Source organism: Nanorana parkeri, unplaced genomic scaffold (assembly GCF_000935625.1).
Source record: "Nanorana parkeri isolate BGI_ZX_2015 unplaced genomic scaffold, ASM93562v1 scaffold130, whole genome shotgun sequence".
Taxonomy (NCBI): domain Eukaryota; kingdom Metazoa; phylum Chordata; class Amphibia; order Anura; family Dicroglossidae; genus Nanorana; species Nanorana parkeri.
In genome coordinates this window covers 506,680-524,333 of record NW_017306398.1, presented here as the reverse complement: position 1 = coordinate 524,333, position 17,654 = coordinate 506,680, and the positions used below count along the sequence as shown (strand labels likewise).

Here is a 17,654-nt window from a genome sequence, read left to right as displayed (position 1 = left end):
TAGTCCAGATATTGTTCAATGTATTCATGGTGTTGTTTTGTTACATGGTGAGCTTCTCAAAAACATAATGGTTTGAGACATTTGCCCCTCCTATTAGATTGTAAGCTCTCACGAGCAGGGCCTTCCTACCTCCTGTACCGAAATTGTATTGTTAATTTTATTGTCTCCCCCAATTTTGTAAAGCGCTGCGCAAACTGTTGGCGCTTTATAAATCCTGTATAATAATAGTTACAAATTGTTGATGGTAAAGTGCAGGGGTCTTGCAGGAGCACATGATCACTCTTTTAGGAGCCATGAAGTTATGTTTGAGCAATTTTAATTGCTTGGTGGCGTACCCCACTTTTTTTTATTCAATAAAGTAACAAGGGGGTATTTTCAGAGTGTGGAGCCCACCACAGTACAGATTGTATGTCTTTGACCAGTATTGGGTCACAACTGGGCACTCCCACCAAATGTGGGCAAAAGTGTCCTCTGTTTAAGAACCCCTGAAACAATTCAAAGGGTACGAAGGTTAGGCTTTGGAAAACCTATTTAGGACTAAACACCGTCTCATGAGTGAGTTATAATTGGTTTCTAAGGCTGAGCGCTTTTAGAGGTGGAGGCCGAAATTTGCGTTTGACTTGTTAGTTTTCATCACTTCCCCAACTTAATAGCCAAAGTAAACAGATTTTGGGACCTTTCTAACTTCAAAGTTAATTTATAGAAGTCAGAAGCCCTCAATATTACCCTCACCCCAACTTGATTAGCCAACCTCTTAGACAGTTTTCCATTTCGATGAGCGAATGATCATATTACTTTTCTGGGTACTAATGCAACTCCTAAAGATTTTCATTTCAAACTTCCTTCTTAGAGCACTCAAAAAGGACCTGAGCAGATGGGACAAGTTGTCCAACACATGGTTTGGTAGGAAGGAGATCCTAAAGATGAACCTGCTTCCTAGATCCTCTACCTCTTTTCAAACCCTACTGATCGTCATTCCATCCTCCTTCCTATGAACTCCATGCTGAGATGTTATACAATTATTTTGGGCCAAGTCCTACACCGCAGATAATGTATAAGCTCCTCACTTTACAAAAGGCCCATGGGAGTATAGGATTTCCTAATCACACTACTATGAACTATGAACTATGATGGGACCCACCATTCCAGAATGGCACCAGAACTCCCCACCACAAACAAGGGATCATACTGGAACAGGCTAACTCACATATAACTCTTAGTTTCCTTCCTCGGGTGGAAGCCCAACATGTTAGGAATATGAAAGAATCACCCTCTTATCGGCCTGTCTCTCAATAGGTTTTTATGCGGTGTCAGGCATATTAAGCTTAGCTTATTCATGGTCACTTATAAACCCAATAGTGGTTCACCGAGACCTTAACATTTCTCCCATTCCTTCATAGGTAACACATTTAGACAAAGATTTTGTTGCATGGTCTAGGCTTCTGCAGACATCCAGTCTATGATAGAGGCACCCAAGGTTGGGTCCAAGTCCCTCAAACACTGTTTGAATGCATGTTCTGTGAAAAGGGAGCCATGTGCCACCCCCTCTATCTGACATACAAACTCTTGATCCACCCTTTGAACTCCTTTGCCCCACCATTTTTGTGGATGTGGAGAAGAGACCTGAATATAGTGCTCACCTCTGAGCAAGGAGAAGTTACCTTATACCTCTCTCACCGTGCCTCAATAGTCAGCAGAGTTCAGGAAACTAACTATAAACTTCTAACTGGATGGTACAGAGTGCCCTCAGTGCTCCATAAGATATAGCCTCAGGCCTTCCACCTATGATGGTGATGTGGAGACTCAGAGGGCAACTTTTTATGCATTTTCTAATCCTGTACTAAAGTAGAGAATTTTTGGTCTGGTGTTTTGACACCTTAAATGAAACTGACTGATGTTGATCTTATAGACAACCCAGCGGCCTACCTTCTACATCTGACAGGTCTGCTGAGAAACAGAAATAAATATTCTCTCCTGATCCATCTCCTCAATGCGTCCAAACTGTGCATCCTTGCCCTCTGGAAGCAGTCTCACCCTCCCTCGATTGTTCTATGGTGCTCAAAAATTAGGGATATCAAACAGATGGAGGATCTTACAGCCTCCTTGAGACACCAAGAGGAGAAATTCCATTTAATGTGGTTCAACTGGAGGGGATACACACTTCCCGATACTGCAGACAGGTTTTGCTAAGCAAACAACTCTCTATGGCCCAGATTTATAGAGAAACACTCTTTCTTCCTCCATCCCCATTCCCATCACACTTGCCTTTTCCCCCTCCTTCCTCTTTCTTCTCCAACCTCCCTTTCCTCTCAGTTCCTTCCCAATCCAACCTCCCCAAGCGGGACTCTCTACCCTTACCCTTTGCTTCCTTCATGGCTGAACCCCCCCACTATGACCGACCAGAGTCACTTTTTGGCTCCTGCCAAGTTCCCTCATTATTGTTACTAGATGGGCTCTCAAATGCACGGAACCAGCCTGGATAATATATTTAGAGACCTAACTTGCTGATCTTCAGAAAAGAAAACCTGTTATGCTGGGCACATACCTTACAACCATCGCAAGACTTTTGTCGCTTGAGCACACCGGCCTGTCCGGCTTTTATCTTACGAACATGCTACACACCCGCTGAACATCGTATGATTCTCGGCGGGTTTTCGAACATGTTCGTAAGTTAAAACAACGCAATTAAAGATACGCAGTTCAACATGCAATAAAATGCGGCTCAACGCGTTAAGAAATACATGTTAACATGCGTAAAAATCAATCCACTCTCTGTATGTTGTTTTTTTTTTCGTGTGTTGTGGTGTGAATGAGTCCTCAACAACACAATTCCAGCTTTGTACTCAGGCTGCACAGCATCACATTATTGAAAACATAACACCAGCACTGCTGGGAAGCGTGTGAAGTAACTCGCAGCTCCGCTCAGAGAATTTTTCTCGCCCCTCGGCCCAGCCGAGCGTAATTAATTCTGGAATCCCATAATGATGGGGAGGATCGGTGACCAATAAACGAGCGGAGCTGAAAAGACAGTCAACGATTTCTATCGTGCCAAGTCCGTCTCTGAGGCATTGCCTCCCCCCACTCCTCCCCAGAAAATGGGAGGCATACAAAGTTACTAAAGTATATCTAAACCCAAGAACAAAAAATTTCATATCAAAAATAAGTAGACCCCGCGCCAGATGCGTGATAGCAGCAACACTGAAATAATATGATAATATTATTGAAAATGATTAAAATAATAATTAATTAATAGTTTTTAATATAAAATGTCATATGTTGCAGCTTTCCGGTCATTAGATGAGGCAGTGGCGTCACAAGGGGGGTGCGGCCCGCACCCGGGTGCCACCATTGGAGGGGTGACAGTCATTTTGTTGTCACCCCAATGAACAGTGTCAGGAGAGAGGAGGGGACCCGGCAGCATACCTCATCCCACCGGGTGAACGTCCCCTTCTCTTTTTGCCAGCGTCCATCACCAAGATGGCCGCCGGCAGGAGTCTATTAGATGACTTCATCGCTCAAACATGCAGCGACGTCATGCTCATGTGTGATGACGTCACCGCAGGGTGTCACCCGGCCTCGGGACGCCCCTGAGATGAGGTGGCTGCATTTGTTTTCTTATTTTAGGCTTAGTACATTTTCTGCAGGTTGAACCTGCCGGAAATCTTGTGTCCACCCCTGTAACTTCCTGAGCACTGAATTAAAATCTCAATGTTTGCAGTATTCCCAGCTATCCTGTGTGAACAAAAATAATTCTTCTGTGGAGAAGGGGAGCTGTTTGCAGTCCAAATCAATTTACCAGATTTCAGTCAGTTAAATGTCACTGGCCCTACTGATGTCAATTATTGGCCTAGACCACAGGCATAACTATACTAGAGACCCGTGATATACACAGCACTGTCACCCAGCACAGCCCTGTCTGCTAATGGAGGAGCTTTGATTTGACTGCAGTTCAGTAACAATACAAGTCTTGTCAGGGGCGTCCCGAGGCTGGGTGACACCCGGAGCGGTAACCGAGTGTCACCCCGCCGAGACGTCACTGCGCACGCGCAGCAGTACTCTGATACCTGCCGGCGGCCATCTTGGTGATGGACGCCTGTAGAGAGAGGTGGGGACATTATTGATACCTGCCGGTGGCCATCTTGGTGATGGACGCCTGTAGAGAGAGGAGGGGACAGCCACCCGGCGGGATAAGGTATGGCGCCGGGTCCCCTCCTCTCTCCTGATACTGTCGGGCGTTCGGTCCATGACCGAGCGCCCGACTTTTCAGAGGGGGGGTGACACCAAAATGACTGTGAGTCATTTTGGTGTCACCCCTCCAATGGTGTCACCCGGGTGCGGGCCGCACCCCCCTTGTGACGCCACTGAGTCTTGTACCTCCCCAAGCATTGACTGGACAGTGAAAGAAGAAACAGCAGACTGATGAGCTCATCTCTCTGTCACTCTGTTCTCCTATCAGCATGCTCCTTGTTAGCACTGCAGCACAACCGATTAGCTCCCTGTGCTGCTTCTCCCTCTCAAGAGGCTGACAGGTCAAACACAGGTACTTACACTGATTGCATTAAAAAGAAAAATTATGTATTAATTAATTAATACAGAGCTGCATTCACTTTGTCTTTTATATCATTAATTCTTATAGGACTGACCTGACTGGCTGATGCTGAGGTTCACAGAGGCCTGTTTTGGCTGTTCAGCGCTCAGTTCGGACACCTTATTGGTTGACTGCACCTCCATGGTGTAGGCCACTCCCGGTAGGAGACCAGTGAGATGGACACGTGTCTGGGTGAGGTCCACCTGGCCGGGTCTGAACATCACTCCATCCCCGCACCGGAGGCAGCGTCCATTCATACACTCTTTACACGCCACTGAATACAGGACCTCCTTCCGACCTCCCAAGTCCTTAGGAGTCCTCCAGGTCAGGGAAATACCTCCGGGACCTGTCACTTCATAATTCATATCCCAAGGTGGCGAAGGGGGTCCTGGAACAGAAGAGAGAGTTTACATAGCAAATGGGGTACCAGACACAGGAAATCCACCCCATGGACCTTTCATCTGAGTTTTGTAGAATCCGACTCTATATATAAATGGAGAACCTACGACAACTATGTTACAATGTGTGATTGGGTGACTCAGGCCTTTCCACTATATATCCCATCTCATAATACCTGAGCACAGAGGTTGTTGCAAGTCCTTTATTGCTCCCTCTCTCTGGTCATAATTTGGTAGCAATCTCTAGAGGGCAGCTGTGACAATGATGTGTAAAAAAAAGTATATTACGCTGTGTTCATTGCACTTGGATACATTGATATACTTGCTCCTTCCCTGATTTGCTGCAGGTTCTTTTTTGTTATTGATCAGTGAAGGGTTACGAGTCGACCTCTATCACGTGTTTGTTGCCGTTTGAAACCCCACCTTTCTCAGTTAGGTTCCGTGGTAGACTAAGGTTCCTCCAGAGGTTGCTAACGATTCCTTGAGCAATAAGCAACTTCTGCCTCTCAGATAAGACACCTCTGACACCAATAGTCTTTTCATGTAACTGTAAGGGGAGTATTCTTCTCAATGACTGCCAATCTTAGGAGCATTTGTTCCACTGACCACCAATGTAATGGATATCTTTCCAACTGGACACCAATGTTAGGGACATTCTTTGCAATGCACACCAATAAAAGGGACATTCTTTGCAATGCACACCAATAAAACGGACATGCTTCCCACTGACCACCAGTGTAAGTGAAATTCTTCCCACTATCAGTGTTAGGGGTCACTTCTCTACTGACCCCCAATGTAAGGTATATCTTTCCCACTGGACACCAATGTAATGGACATTCTTCGCAATAAACATCAATATAAGGGGCATTCTTCCCACTGACTATCAGTGTAAGGGGCATTCTTCCCACTGACTATCAGTGTTGAGGGTCACTTCTCTACTGATCCACAATGTAAGCGATGTTCTTTCCAAATGACCATAAAAATTAGAGGAATTCTTCCTACTGACCACCAATGTAAGGAACATTCTTCACACTGACCACCAATGTAAGGTGGAGTATTGTTCCCACTGACAACCAATGTACTAGGAACCTTCACTGACCACCAGTGTACAAGGGCACGTCTCAACTGACCATCAATGTGAGGGGCCATTACTATTTCCTCTCTGGCCAATATTATTTGTTTCATTTCTTTGTATCACTGAAGCTGTATACAGCAGTCCTTTGTGTTGAGTCCACCAAGTAGACCACATTCCCTATTCTGATTATTTATTCTCTTATATACAACATTCCTGCTGATAATGTCTTGTGGGCGGTAGATGTAATCATTGCTATCAGGGGTTCCCTGGGACCTGTACGTTATTTCAGGGGTTCCTCCATGTTATCAAGGCTGAGAAAGGCTGCTCTGGATGTTAGTAGTATTACTACACTGAGGTAGCAGTTCTTGTCTCATTCTGTGGCCTCCTCCTGTCATTGTGTTCCTGGTACTCACCTGTACAGGGAGAATTTGGGGACTCCTCGGGGGTGCGGTAGAATCCCTTGTTACACGTACAAGTAAGTGCCCCGGAAGTTGTAGAGTTGCTGTTACTTGGGCAAGAATGACAGCGATCTGTTGAGGCATCGGACGGGTTGTATGTCCCAGGCTGGCACGCTGCGGAAAAACATAACGGACAGAAATAGATGAGAAATCCCAAATTTGACATTGGTCATCAGAACTAGAGGAGAGGGCGGTAAGGGGAAATCATCCAAGGGCAACACCCAATCCAATGACAGCTGACTTGCAGGAAATTCTCAACCCTACAAAGTTACAATGTTGCAGTCTAATCACTGGGGGAGGGGAGACTGAGGAAATGCTTTCTCCTGCCTGCAGCAGACTGATACCATCATCTCAGCTGCACAAAGTGAGAGATTAGCTTGGAGATCAAAGATGACTTTGTATCTGCCTCTGCCATTGTCTAAATGACAGAAATTTCTGCATGTATCCTTTTTTTTTAGTGCACCAACTTTTGACGTGCTCCGCCATGCGCAAGGAATGAAGCGGCATGCAAATGTAATGTAAATGTGTGTGAATTTTGTGTAAGTGCCTGAACACGGCTCCCTGGGATTCCCATGCTGCTTCAACCTTAATTAAGGCTTCCTTCAGCCGAGCCTCTGCAGGCGGAGACATTTCTCTCTCCCTCAATATTCAGAGACACGGCCCTTCTACATGGATGAACAGGAGTGACCGCAGGGGACCGCGCAGGCCAAATACTTCACTAAAATAGCCAGCCTGTGACTCAACCATCTCTCGTTCCGGAAGCTGAAACGCGGTTGCGTTAATTAATGCTCGTTACATATCATTTGTGATACGCTCCGAGCTGACCTCCCGGGCTGAAATAGGTTCATGCAAATGTGTCCCTCAATACCCACCAAGGATCCAAATCTGCTTTGTGTGCACCAAATGCCTTTGCAAATGCTGATTACAGGAAGGGGTGGGTGAGATAGTGTCTGGTCTGGTCTACGCCCCCTCCTGTAATAAAGACCGGTCACTGCTGCTCTCTCTCCTTGCGTAGGATTACTGGTCTTGTCTCCACCCCTTCCAGCAATAAAGACCGGTCTCTGCTGCTCTCTCTCCTTGCGTAGGATTACTGGTCTTGTCTCCACCCCTTCCTGCAATAAAGACCGGTCACTGCTGTTCTCTCTCCGTGTAAAGGGTGACTGGTCTGGTCTCCACCCCCTCCTGTAATAAAGAACGGTCACTGCTGCTCTCTCTCCCCTTGTGCAGGGTGACTGGCCTTGTCTCCGCCCCCTCCTATAATATAGACAGGTCACTGCTGCTCTCTTCATGTGCAGGGTGACTGGTCTTGTCTCCGCCCCCTCCTGTAATAAAGACGGGTCACTGCTGTTCTCTCTTCATGTGCAGGGTGACTGGTCTTGTCTCTGCCCCCTGCTGTAATAAAGACTGCTCACTGTGCCCAGAGTTCAGCACTAAGGAATGTTTGTACAATGTGGCATCCATGCCATTAAGAACTGAGAAAAGAGAAACCCTGCCTAGTATTAAAGGAGAACTATGAGGTGAGTGCTTTTCACTCACCTCATAGTTCTAGCCGACCTGTGACAATGAGACTGTCACAGGTCGGCTCAGTAGATCGGGAGGTGAGCGAACACATACCGGCGTTCGCTCACCTCTCGATTCTGTCACGGCTCTCTGCCGTGACAGGGGGAGGGGCTGGATTCCCCCCTCCCGCTCCGATCCACCAGCGCTGACTGGCGGAACGGACGAGGGAGGAGGCGGGTACAGCTGGCTCTGCCTCTAGATAGGCAGAGCCAGCTGTCACTCACATAGCTGGGCAGATCTCGACATCAATGTCGGGATCCGCTCCGGCTGCGGCGTCTCAGTATATAGTGAGCTGTAGCTTGCGGTATACTGAGCTTAGGGTAACGGGAGGACACTAGTTTGTGTCCTCCCGTTACCCTAAGGAGAACTATGGGGAAAAGCCCTAACCCCATAGTTCTCCTTTAATGTAGTATTCCTAATGAACTACTTTTGTGGAAGTGGAGCCTCCCTTTAAATAGTGTTTTTCTCCTCGCCGGGAGTTCTCCTTTAATATTGATATTGCGTTTCTAATCCCCCCGCACTCATAATGAAAATGCACATTTGGGAGCATCTTGTCGGCTTCTGTCTGACGTTCTTTTTTTTTCCCGGAGTGACATTTCACTCTACAAGAGGCAGAAGTCTGTTCACGCTTTGGGGCTGGTGACCTAGATTCATCAGGGGGGAAGATAAATGTTTAAGATTTTGTTTTCCTCTTGCCACGGGGAACAAAGTAATAAAAATAAAAAGGTGGACAGTGCCTCGGCGTGATGTCGCAATCATGTAAAGCAATGAAACAATGAATATTTCACCGGGAATGGAGTTATAAAATGTCACCGGTGCCCCTCCGATCCATCAAGGCGCCCCGTGTCACCACGGCCAATCAGATTCTTCTTGACGTTTACAACCTTTGCGGATAAATAAATGGCTACAAAATTTGACTTCTCCAATTTCCTTAGGGCCCATTGATGCCACTGTTGTCACGTCTCAAGGTGCGCTGGGTTCATGCAGCCCATTCAAAGGGCTGGTAGACCACCTTAAAGAAAACCTCATCAGCCTAAAAATTTGCAGGTAAAAGCATAGAAAATTCAAGTACAGGCAGTCCCCGAGTTACATACATCCGACTTACATCCGACTCCTACTTACAGACGGAGGCTATTACTGTACAGCAGGGGTAGTTATGATGCTACCGCACTCATGCCGACAAGGAGTGCCCACCTTTTTGGGTCTGGTTCGTAGTACTGTATGTACATTACAGGAAGTTGGCTCTTGTTAGACGTACAGACGAGGGGTGCCCACCTCTTCTTCCGGGTCACTGAATGGTTTTTGCTGCGGTCTGTATCATCATTAGAACAATTTAATCTCACTTCCTGTCCTTGAGACAACAGGAAGTGAAAGGAAATCTACTCCTAGGAAGGGAAATTCACTCCTGTAAGAGTGATCATGGGAAAAAGGTGTCTCCACTGAAGCTTTATCACCAATCCTTGTTTCCACGACAACCCAAAATGTTAAAAATCCAATTGTCACAGGGACAGAAAGTGAGGTGAAATCTTCTGAAAAGGGGCACACACAGCCAAAATAAACTTTACAGGGGGTAAACCCTTCCCTGTGCTATCCAAAACAAACAAAACAAATTTTGGCTGGAGTTGCACTTAAAACATGTACCTGTTCCAACTTATATACAAATCCAACTTAAGAACAAACCTACACTCCCTATCTTGTTTGTAACCTGGGGACTGCCTGTATGTAATTAAAATAAACAAATTTAAATTGAATTAAATTAAATTTAGTTATACCTAATTAAATTCAAGTATCACAACCCTTGGGCTGGCACTACATTTTTTTTTATTCTTTGTCATGTTTAAATTCCCAAAAAGAAATACATTCAAATTATGAATTATTATTTTTTAAATTATTATTATGATTGTAATTTTTATTATTATTGGATGATAATGATGATGATTGTTATTTTTATATTTTTTATTAGTAGTAGTAATAGTGTCTTGTACATAATAATAATAATATCACCATCAGATGGGAGGTCAATCAGCCACTGTTCAAGGAACCCCAAGCAACCTTTGAAACCCTTGTGTTCCATCGAACTCTGGTTGAGAATGGCTGCTCTATCACTTTTATTTAACTTTACATTTTTGTATTTTAGGTTTATTGATCATTGGTGTCATGCCGCAGTCTCTGGTTATGCAGGCACCATCAGATAGGAGGTCAGTCAGAGCATTCTACCCCCAACAACCACATAAGGAGCTCTAGCATTCCACAGAACCCTGGTTGAGAATACCTTCTCTAACTCTTATATATAAGATTACTCTTTTGTATTTTGGGTTTTAATGATCCTTCAAATCCAGAAACAAATATAGATAAATAATTAAAGAGAGAGACATTTTTTGTAAACATATGGAGAGGGATATAAATAGAGACTGGTAGCGGGGCGCAGGGGAAGAAATGACTTGGAAACAATCAGAATATGTAGCCCCGGGCGGTGTGCAGCGCTGAGTGTCTTTTCATGCTGCTTGTGTATGCGTCTTTCTGTATGCGGTATTGTTACCAGCCACCCGAGCCCGGATAAAAGGTTAGGGCAGCTACAAACATATGACAATAAACTTTCAGCTCCGCTAGGCACTTTGTGCATCTAAAATGGCCACATAACACAGATTCATTAACATTTCTGAAAAGTGGCAACGTTCTCCACCCTGCTTCCCGTTTGGCTTCCCTGCTCTACATTTAGCCCTGCTTGCCCAAAGCAGGGCTAAAACAACTACCCGTCCGGCGACCAGAACCGAATGTCCCGGGCGTCAGGGGATTCCACACCTCTGCCGTCCCCTTGCTCCCTGCCGCCCCTCTGCGCCCTGCCACCCCTCTTCCGGGCCTCGGTGGCCCTGTGGCAAATCCGGCCCTGAGCTTGAGGCATCTTTTCACAATTTCATTTCTTCCATCTCTCTTATTGAAAAAAACTATTGTTTACAGGGCTCAGTAGCTTAAGCTCAAAGTTGCACGCACAAGAGTCAGCTCAATGGCCACTTCCTTACCAGATGTGGTTTCAGTTATACAAAACACAAGCCAAAAGGCATGCAGTTATTGCTCTGCTGTCTCCGTACATGGCAAGCGGGGCTCTCGGAACCCTTTGGCACGTTTCAAACATTTCTTTGAAAGACAAAGATTGAACGTATTTGATGTAGTGAACGAACAAACAAAACATCGGATTAAATGTAAAAAAAATTATGGAAACCAGCAATGAACTTATTATTTCAGTTCAATAAGTGCAAAAAAGTATCTGTTGATCCTGCCAGAAATCCAGTGAGTTCAGAATGTCTCTTCCCTATGTTATGAAGCTAAGGTGAGTAGGAGGTGCTCTGTACTCCTAACATGCCCTTTCTTAAGTGCTGTTCGTGGGATATGCATGTAATGATACACGCCCCTTGAAATGTCAGTTTCTTTGCTGTTATTATTTTAGAGTTTTGATTTATTTTTTTTATTTTTTTTAAGGAGGATTGGAGGGCCACCACAGAGCCCCTTCTTCCTTCTCAAAGATTGTTCCCAGCTTGAATTAATATCACGGTTTAAATTTAAGTTTTCTGTGTTGTTTTACTACATCGCTAGCCAGAGGTTCGCATGTTTGAGATATACATGCCGAACCAATGTGGTTGATCACTGGCACTAATTCTGAAGGTTCCAGTGTTGATTTTTATTATTCTTATTATGTTTGTGTGTTGAACCTTCTAGTCATATGTAAATAATCCTCTTGCATCAATTTTTTCACACAGATTTTCGTAATTTTACACAGATTTGTTTATTAACACTTTAGTGTGTAGTTGGTTCACATAGACCGAGCGCAGCATATTTGCGTTACATTTATTCACCTATACACATTGTTGCGGCTGGTCCAATCAGGTAGTTAGGCACGCATTCCCAGCGCAGTGATTTCTGTGATATACTATTTGATCTCCAACCCACCAAGACCAACCAGCCAGCAGTGGTCATACACCCAAGACTTCTTCCCGATCCAGCTGATTAGCTGAGGGTCATCTCACATTTGAAGGCAGCATTATAAAGACCCTCCGCAACCTGGCTGCAATAATCTAAATTTGTATTCTTGGGTTTAGAAACATTTTAATATGGTGGACCAATACACAGGCATGACTCCACCCCATGGAGCTTTAGGGCGGATGTCACATCAACACATACGCTCATTTTCAACTGGTTGGTCTTGGTGGGTTGGAGATCAAATGGAGCTGGTCCATTTGATATCCATGCCACTAAGCTCAACCAGCCAGCAGTGGTCAAACACCCGAGATTTCCCCTCAATCCATCCAATTGACTATGGGTCATTTTATATCCAAAGGCAGCATTATAAAGACCCACCACAACCTGGCTGCAATAATCTAAATTGGTATTCTCGGGTTTAGAAACATTTTAATATGGTGGACCAATGCAAAGGCATGACTCCACCCCATGGAGGTTTCTGCCGTATGTCACATAAACACGTATGCTCATTTTCAGCTAGTTGGTCTTCGTGGGTTGTAAATCAATGGAGCTGGCCTATTTGATCTCCAACCCACCAAGACCACCCAGCCAGCAGTGGTCACACACCTGAGATTCCCCCCTGATCCAGCCAATTGCATAAGGGTCATCTCACATCTGACGGCAGCATTACAAAGACCCTCCGCAACCTGGCTGTTTTGCCTTCCTAGTCTTCCACCCAAATAGGAGATTAAGTCTAAAGCGATTTAAGAGATTAGACCGGCAACATCAGCAATGGATGTTTCTTCATAAATGAAAGGGAGTGTATGAAGGCAATGTACGGAAAGATATGGAGGAATAAAGAGGATTTAAGGGAAGAAGCCCGTGTTACAGAAGATGCTGCATGAGCATTTAAAGGAAAGTATAGAGGAATGGCCAGAATGCATTAAACAATGCAGACATAGTTTCTGAACAATCATTGTATGAATGGCTTCATGTGGAAATCCTTCCTCCTGCCTGCAGCAGACCGATGACATCAGCTCGGCCTGTTAAAGAAAAATCTACCATTGATCATTAAAAAAGCCGTCCCCGAGCTCCAGTCCAGTGCCTGCCTCACGGATGGCTCTTCAATAATCAAAGGCAAAACATTTTTTAACAACTTACTGTTCCCGTCACGTGTCATGGTTTTATTTATGGACTTTTCAATTTACTGAAAGGCAAGTTTAAAGTTAATCTTTTTAAGAACTTAGGCAACCCGTGCTGAGCACATGACGAATAAAGACATAAGCGGAATCTGATCGACTGATCTCCTTGTGGCTCTGAATGAACCTGGAAGCGCTCCGTCCTGAAGCAGTAAAAGGCTTTTAGGATGTTATTTACAGTTTTATGACTCTTCGATTATTACTGTTTCAAGGCAAAATATTAAATGAACACATTTCTTACTTAACTTATTTAGAGCAGCTTTATCTTTGATCTTTGTTATCTCTGCAATTATATTGCAGGCACTAATAAAATGTTAGATTTACTTTTTTTTTTCTCCCTCTTTTTGTTTTTTTCTAAACCACTTTTTTTCTATACTAGGCAAATTTTGTTCTGGCCTTAAAGGAGAACTATGAGGTGAGTGCTTTTCACTCATCCTCATAGTTCTAGCCGACCTGGGACAATGAAGCTGTCACAGGTCGGCTCAGTAGATCGGGAGGTGAGTGAGCACATACCGGCGTTCGCTCACTTCTCAATCCTGTCACGGCAGAGAGCCATGACAGGGGAGGGACTGGATCCACCAGCGCTGACTGGCGGAATGTATGGGGAGGGGGTGGGTACAGCTGGCTCTGACTCTCAGTAGGCAGAGCCAGCTGTCACTCAGGCAGCTGGGTGGATCCAGACATAATTGTCAGGATCCGCTTCAGCTGCGGGGGCTCCGTATACCGCGAGCTGTAGCTCCCTATATACTGAGCCTAGGGTGACGGGAGGACGCTAGTTTGTGTCTTCCCGTTACCCTTAGGAGAACTATGGGGAAAAGCCCTGACCCCATAGTTCTCAGTTAAGAACTTATTTATAAGTACATGTGTTTTTAGATATATATTTTGATGAGTATTATATGCACAATATTTCACCTGGCAACTATTGCTATGGCCTTATACAACTATTTACAAACACACACAAGTGTGACACATAAAAAGATTTACTGAAAATATATTTATTCACATTTGCACTATCGTCGGATGGAAAAGTTAGTGGCGGGGTGGGGTTTTGGGGGGGGGGGGGCTTTGTCGCTGTCCTGCCTAGGGCAGCAGGTTTCCTAAATACACCGCTGCACACGGCACTGATGCATTGATCACGGGTGGAATGCTTCAAAGGCTTAAAGCAAAGTACATGGATCATACATTGTTGCTGTAATTACTACTCCTTTGTAAATGGTGGACTCGTTTTTAAGAGAGATGTAAACAGTTACACAAACTCCACCATTTAATATCGTTAGGCACTCTTAGAAGTGGATAGACAACCTGAGATTGCTGAACCAGGAAATATCGAATTGCTTTAGGGGATCAGGAAGGTTTTTTCCCATGTTGGAGCAAATTGGACCATGCTTTATAAGGTTTTTGTCTTCCTCTGGATCCACTCTGGATATAGAGTTGTATTTATGGATGTTTTCTATTTATTTATCCATCTTTTTTCTATCTATTGGTTGCACTTAGTTGACTTGCAGGTTTTTTCAACCTGACTAATTAGGTAACTATGTAACAGCATGTGAGACCAAGAAGTTGACATGATAACAACCATCAGTCTTCAGGTGACCTCTGACCCCTGATTCTCAATACTTAGTAAGTATAGTTAAAAAGGGGACAAATATGAACCTTTGATAAGCCTGCACAGTAAATATTTTGTCTATAAACATTTGAACACTTACCCCGACACTGAGTTCCATCTTCACTCACTTCTCTTCCCGGATTGCAGGCACAACTTCCGCTAGACACCATCCATTCCCCCTCTCCTCCACAGTGTAGACTGAGCCTCGTGGTCCCAAAAAGGTGAGCTCCAATGACGCAGCTGCCCAAGGCTTCAGCCAGTGATGCCCCTCCTTCTCCTCTGGATGGCGTCTCGGGGAAGGATGCCAGGCTCCGGACAGTGGCTGGGCACTTGTGAAAAAAAACTTTGACTCCAGCCAAGGAGAGGCAGGCCCCAGAATCCACGAAGGCCAAATAAAATCCATTTCTACGGACCGGCCCGAAATCTAAAGGCCTCTCGTCCATCCGTGGACCTTGCCCGCCCTTACCCGGGTCCCTACTGAAGCTTTTGCCTGCTCCAATGGTATCTACTTTCGTCCAGGCCTCCTCTGCCCACTCCCAGTCCTCAGCTTCCATGGCGGCATCGGCTTGTCGATAAAAAAGCGTGAAGGTCTCCCGGCAGGCCAGGTGACGTCTTCCTGGTGGTGGTCGTAAACTGGCGCAGTCTCGTACTGAGAAACGGAGGGTGACATGGATGCGTTGGGCACCGCGGGTGGCGATGTAACTGGTGCGGAGCCAGTTGCTCTGGTTGGAACGTTGAGCGTATGAATTGCAAACCTCGTACGTACGCAGGAGGCGGCGTTGGCCATCTAGGACGCTGACTTCATCCCACTGGAAAGAAGGACAGCCAAAGAAGAGTTATCTTATCCCTACATGCATCCATTTATTGGCTTTTAAACATGGATTAAGTATAAGAGTTACTCTTGTAGAACACCTAGCATTGCCAGATTTCCATAGGCTTGTGACCTCCTCCTCAGGCTGCACCTGAGCAGCCAATCGCTGCCCTGTAAGAAGCACAATGATGTCATCAACCTTGTGTAAGCACCGGCCACCCTCTGACATTACATACAGTTTGACTCCCGAGCCTACTGAAACAATGCAGTGGCACAGAAGGAGAGTATAAGAGGGTTGGTTGGAGGGTGGGGGGAATGGTAGTTTTCTAGAAACTCTATGAGTTGAAAGCCCCCTGAAAGAGACCTACATTGGGTAGGGCAACATAACAGAGTCTCTATAATGCAGAGCTCCAGTCTAGTTTTACATAGTTTGGGTATTGGTTTAAATCTCTATCAGGGTTGTTAAGCTTTCGGTACCCCCGGCTGGGGTAATTTTTGTAAACTTCTCAGTAAAAAAAAGAGTCTCTTACCCCTCCTTCTGGGTAGGTCATCCACCCAATTTCCGAGGTCTCGTAGGTTGTATCAAGTAGAATCTCTACAAAAAAAAAGAATAATTTGTACAATCATCATTAATAATGGTAAATTACTGTATGTACAGTATTTAAACTAAGGTTCTGATTGTGGAGGAGGCATTTTCATACACTCCAGCGTTGTCTACAACCAAGCAAGTAAAAAATCTATCGCCAAACTTCCCTCAGCTAGCTTGCATCCCTTATACTTGAAAGGAAAGTTGCTCTTGATGAACAGGCATTCAAGTCTATGGGACATTGGTGCACAGGCACGGACAGACGAACACTAGAATTTTACTGGCTGGAATGTATACCAGGCCCCCAGGCAGGGGACCACCAGCAGGAATCTGGGCCGCGGGTAAATACCAAACTTGCCCTTTAAGATGCCCATATCTTCCTGCCAGTAACTCCATGGCAGGGTCACTTCCTGCCAGTAACTCCATGGCAGGGTCTCTACAGCAGCTCCTCAGGCTTAACTGACCAAAATACAGAACAGAAATTTCACAGAGTTGCTGGTAAATTCTACTACCATTTCTAATGTTTCAAAAATGAATACATGGATTCCTCAGCTTGCTCACTGGAGTTACAATATGTCACCCCAGCATCCAGCTCTATTCTGGGCATCTTAAAGGGCAAGTTTAGCACTTATCTAAAAACTCCCCAGCATTTTGCTCCATTATATGCATATGGGCAACTTAAAGGGCAAGTTCGGTATTTATTGGACCTAAATGACCAGTATGGACTAAGATGACCAGTACGGACTACAAGGACCAGTATGGACTAAGATGACCAGTACAGACTAAGATTAACAGTACGAGTATTCACATTGATCCGAACACCAAAAAGTGAACCAAATAAAAATTTGTATCCGAAATCCAGAAAAAAAAGTTCTAATCGATCCGAAACAAAACTAGACACATTTTTTGAGCCTTTACATGATTATTGGTCTATTGTCACCCCATAACAGGAAGTGCCTGAGCAAGGACCTTCATGGCAGGATCTCCAGGGACATGAGATCAGCAGATTTACAGATATTGAGAATGACTTTTAAATTAATGACCTTCTCTGAGATCTCATTGGTCGGGTTTCCATCTCCTTTCACTACATTCTATCACTCAGATTTCATTCCATTAATTCTCTTTTTTCCGTCTCTCTTCTCTTTGATTCCCCTTCCGTGATAAGTTCTGCATTTAATCTGCTGGAGTGGAAAGTAGGTCATAATTCTATAGCAGCTGAGTCCGGCCCTGTCCTCCCTCTATACCATGTGACTGACGGACGCTGCTCTACGGTGTCAGCCATGCCTGACGTAAACCGCGCCGGCGCTCCCCCAGTGACGTATTCTCGCACGGAATATCATGTCAGTGAAATGTTTTTTGGCATTACGCTTCTCGTAGCCCCTGGGGGGGGGGGGGGGAAACGAGCCAACCTTCCGGGCG

The 17,654-nt window shown here is 45.1% G+C and overlaps 1 protein-coding gene across 1 annotated transcript in view; it reads right to left on the bottom strand.

The window, feature by feature from the left end:
- LOC108784859 (ephrin type-B receptor 5-like) overlaps window positions 1-17,654 on the bottom strand; it is a 39,940-nt gene that overhangs the window by 19,028 nt on the left and 3,258 nt on the right. The window contains exons 2-5 of the mRNA XM_018553800.1: window positions 16,180-16,244; window positions 14,939-15,647; window positions 6,475-6,633; window positions 4,644-4,976 (exon numbers count right to left, since the gene is read on the bottom strand). Of these exons, the coding sequence (XP_018409302.1) occupies window positions 4,644-4,976; window positions 6,475-6,633; window positions 14,939-15,647; window positions 16,180-16,244 (1,266 nt within the window). The remainder of the gene's footprint in view (window positions 1-4,643; window positions 4,977-6,474; window positions 6,634-14,938; window positions 15,648-16,179; window positions 16,245-17,654) is intronic.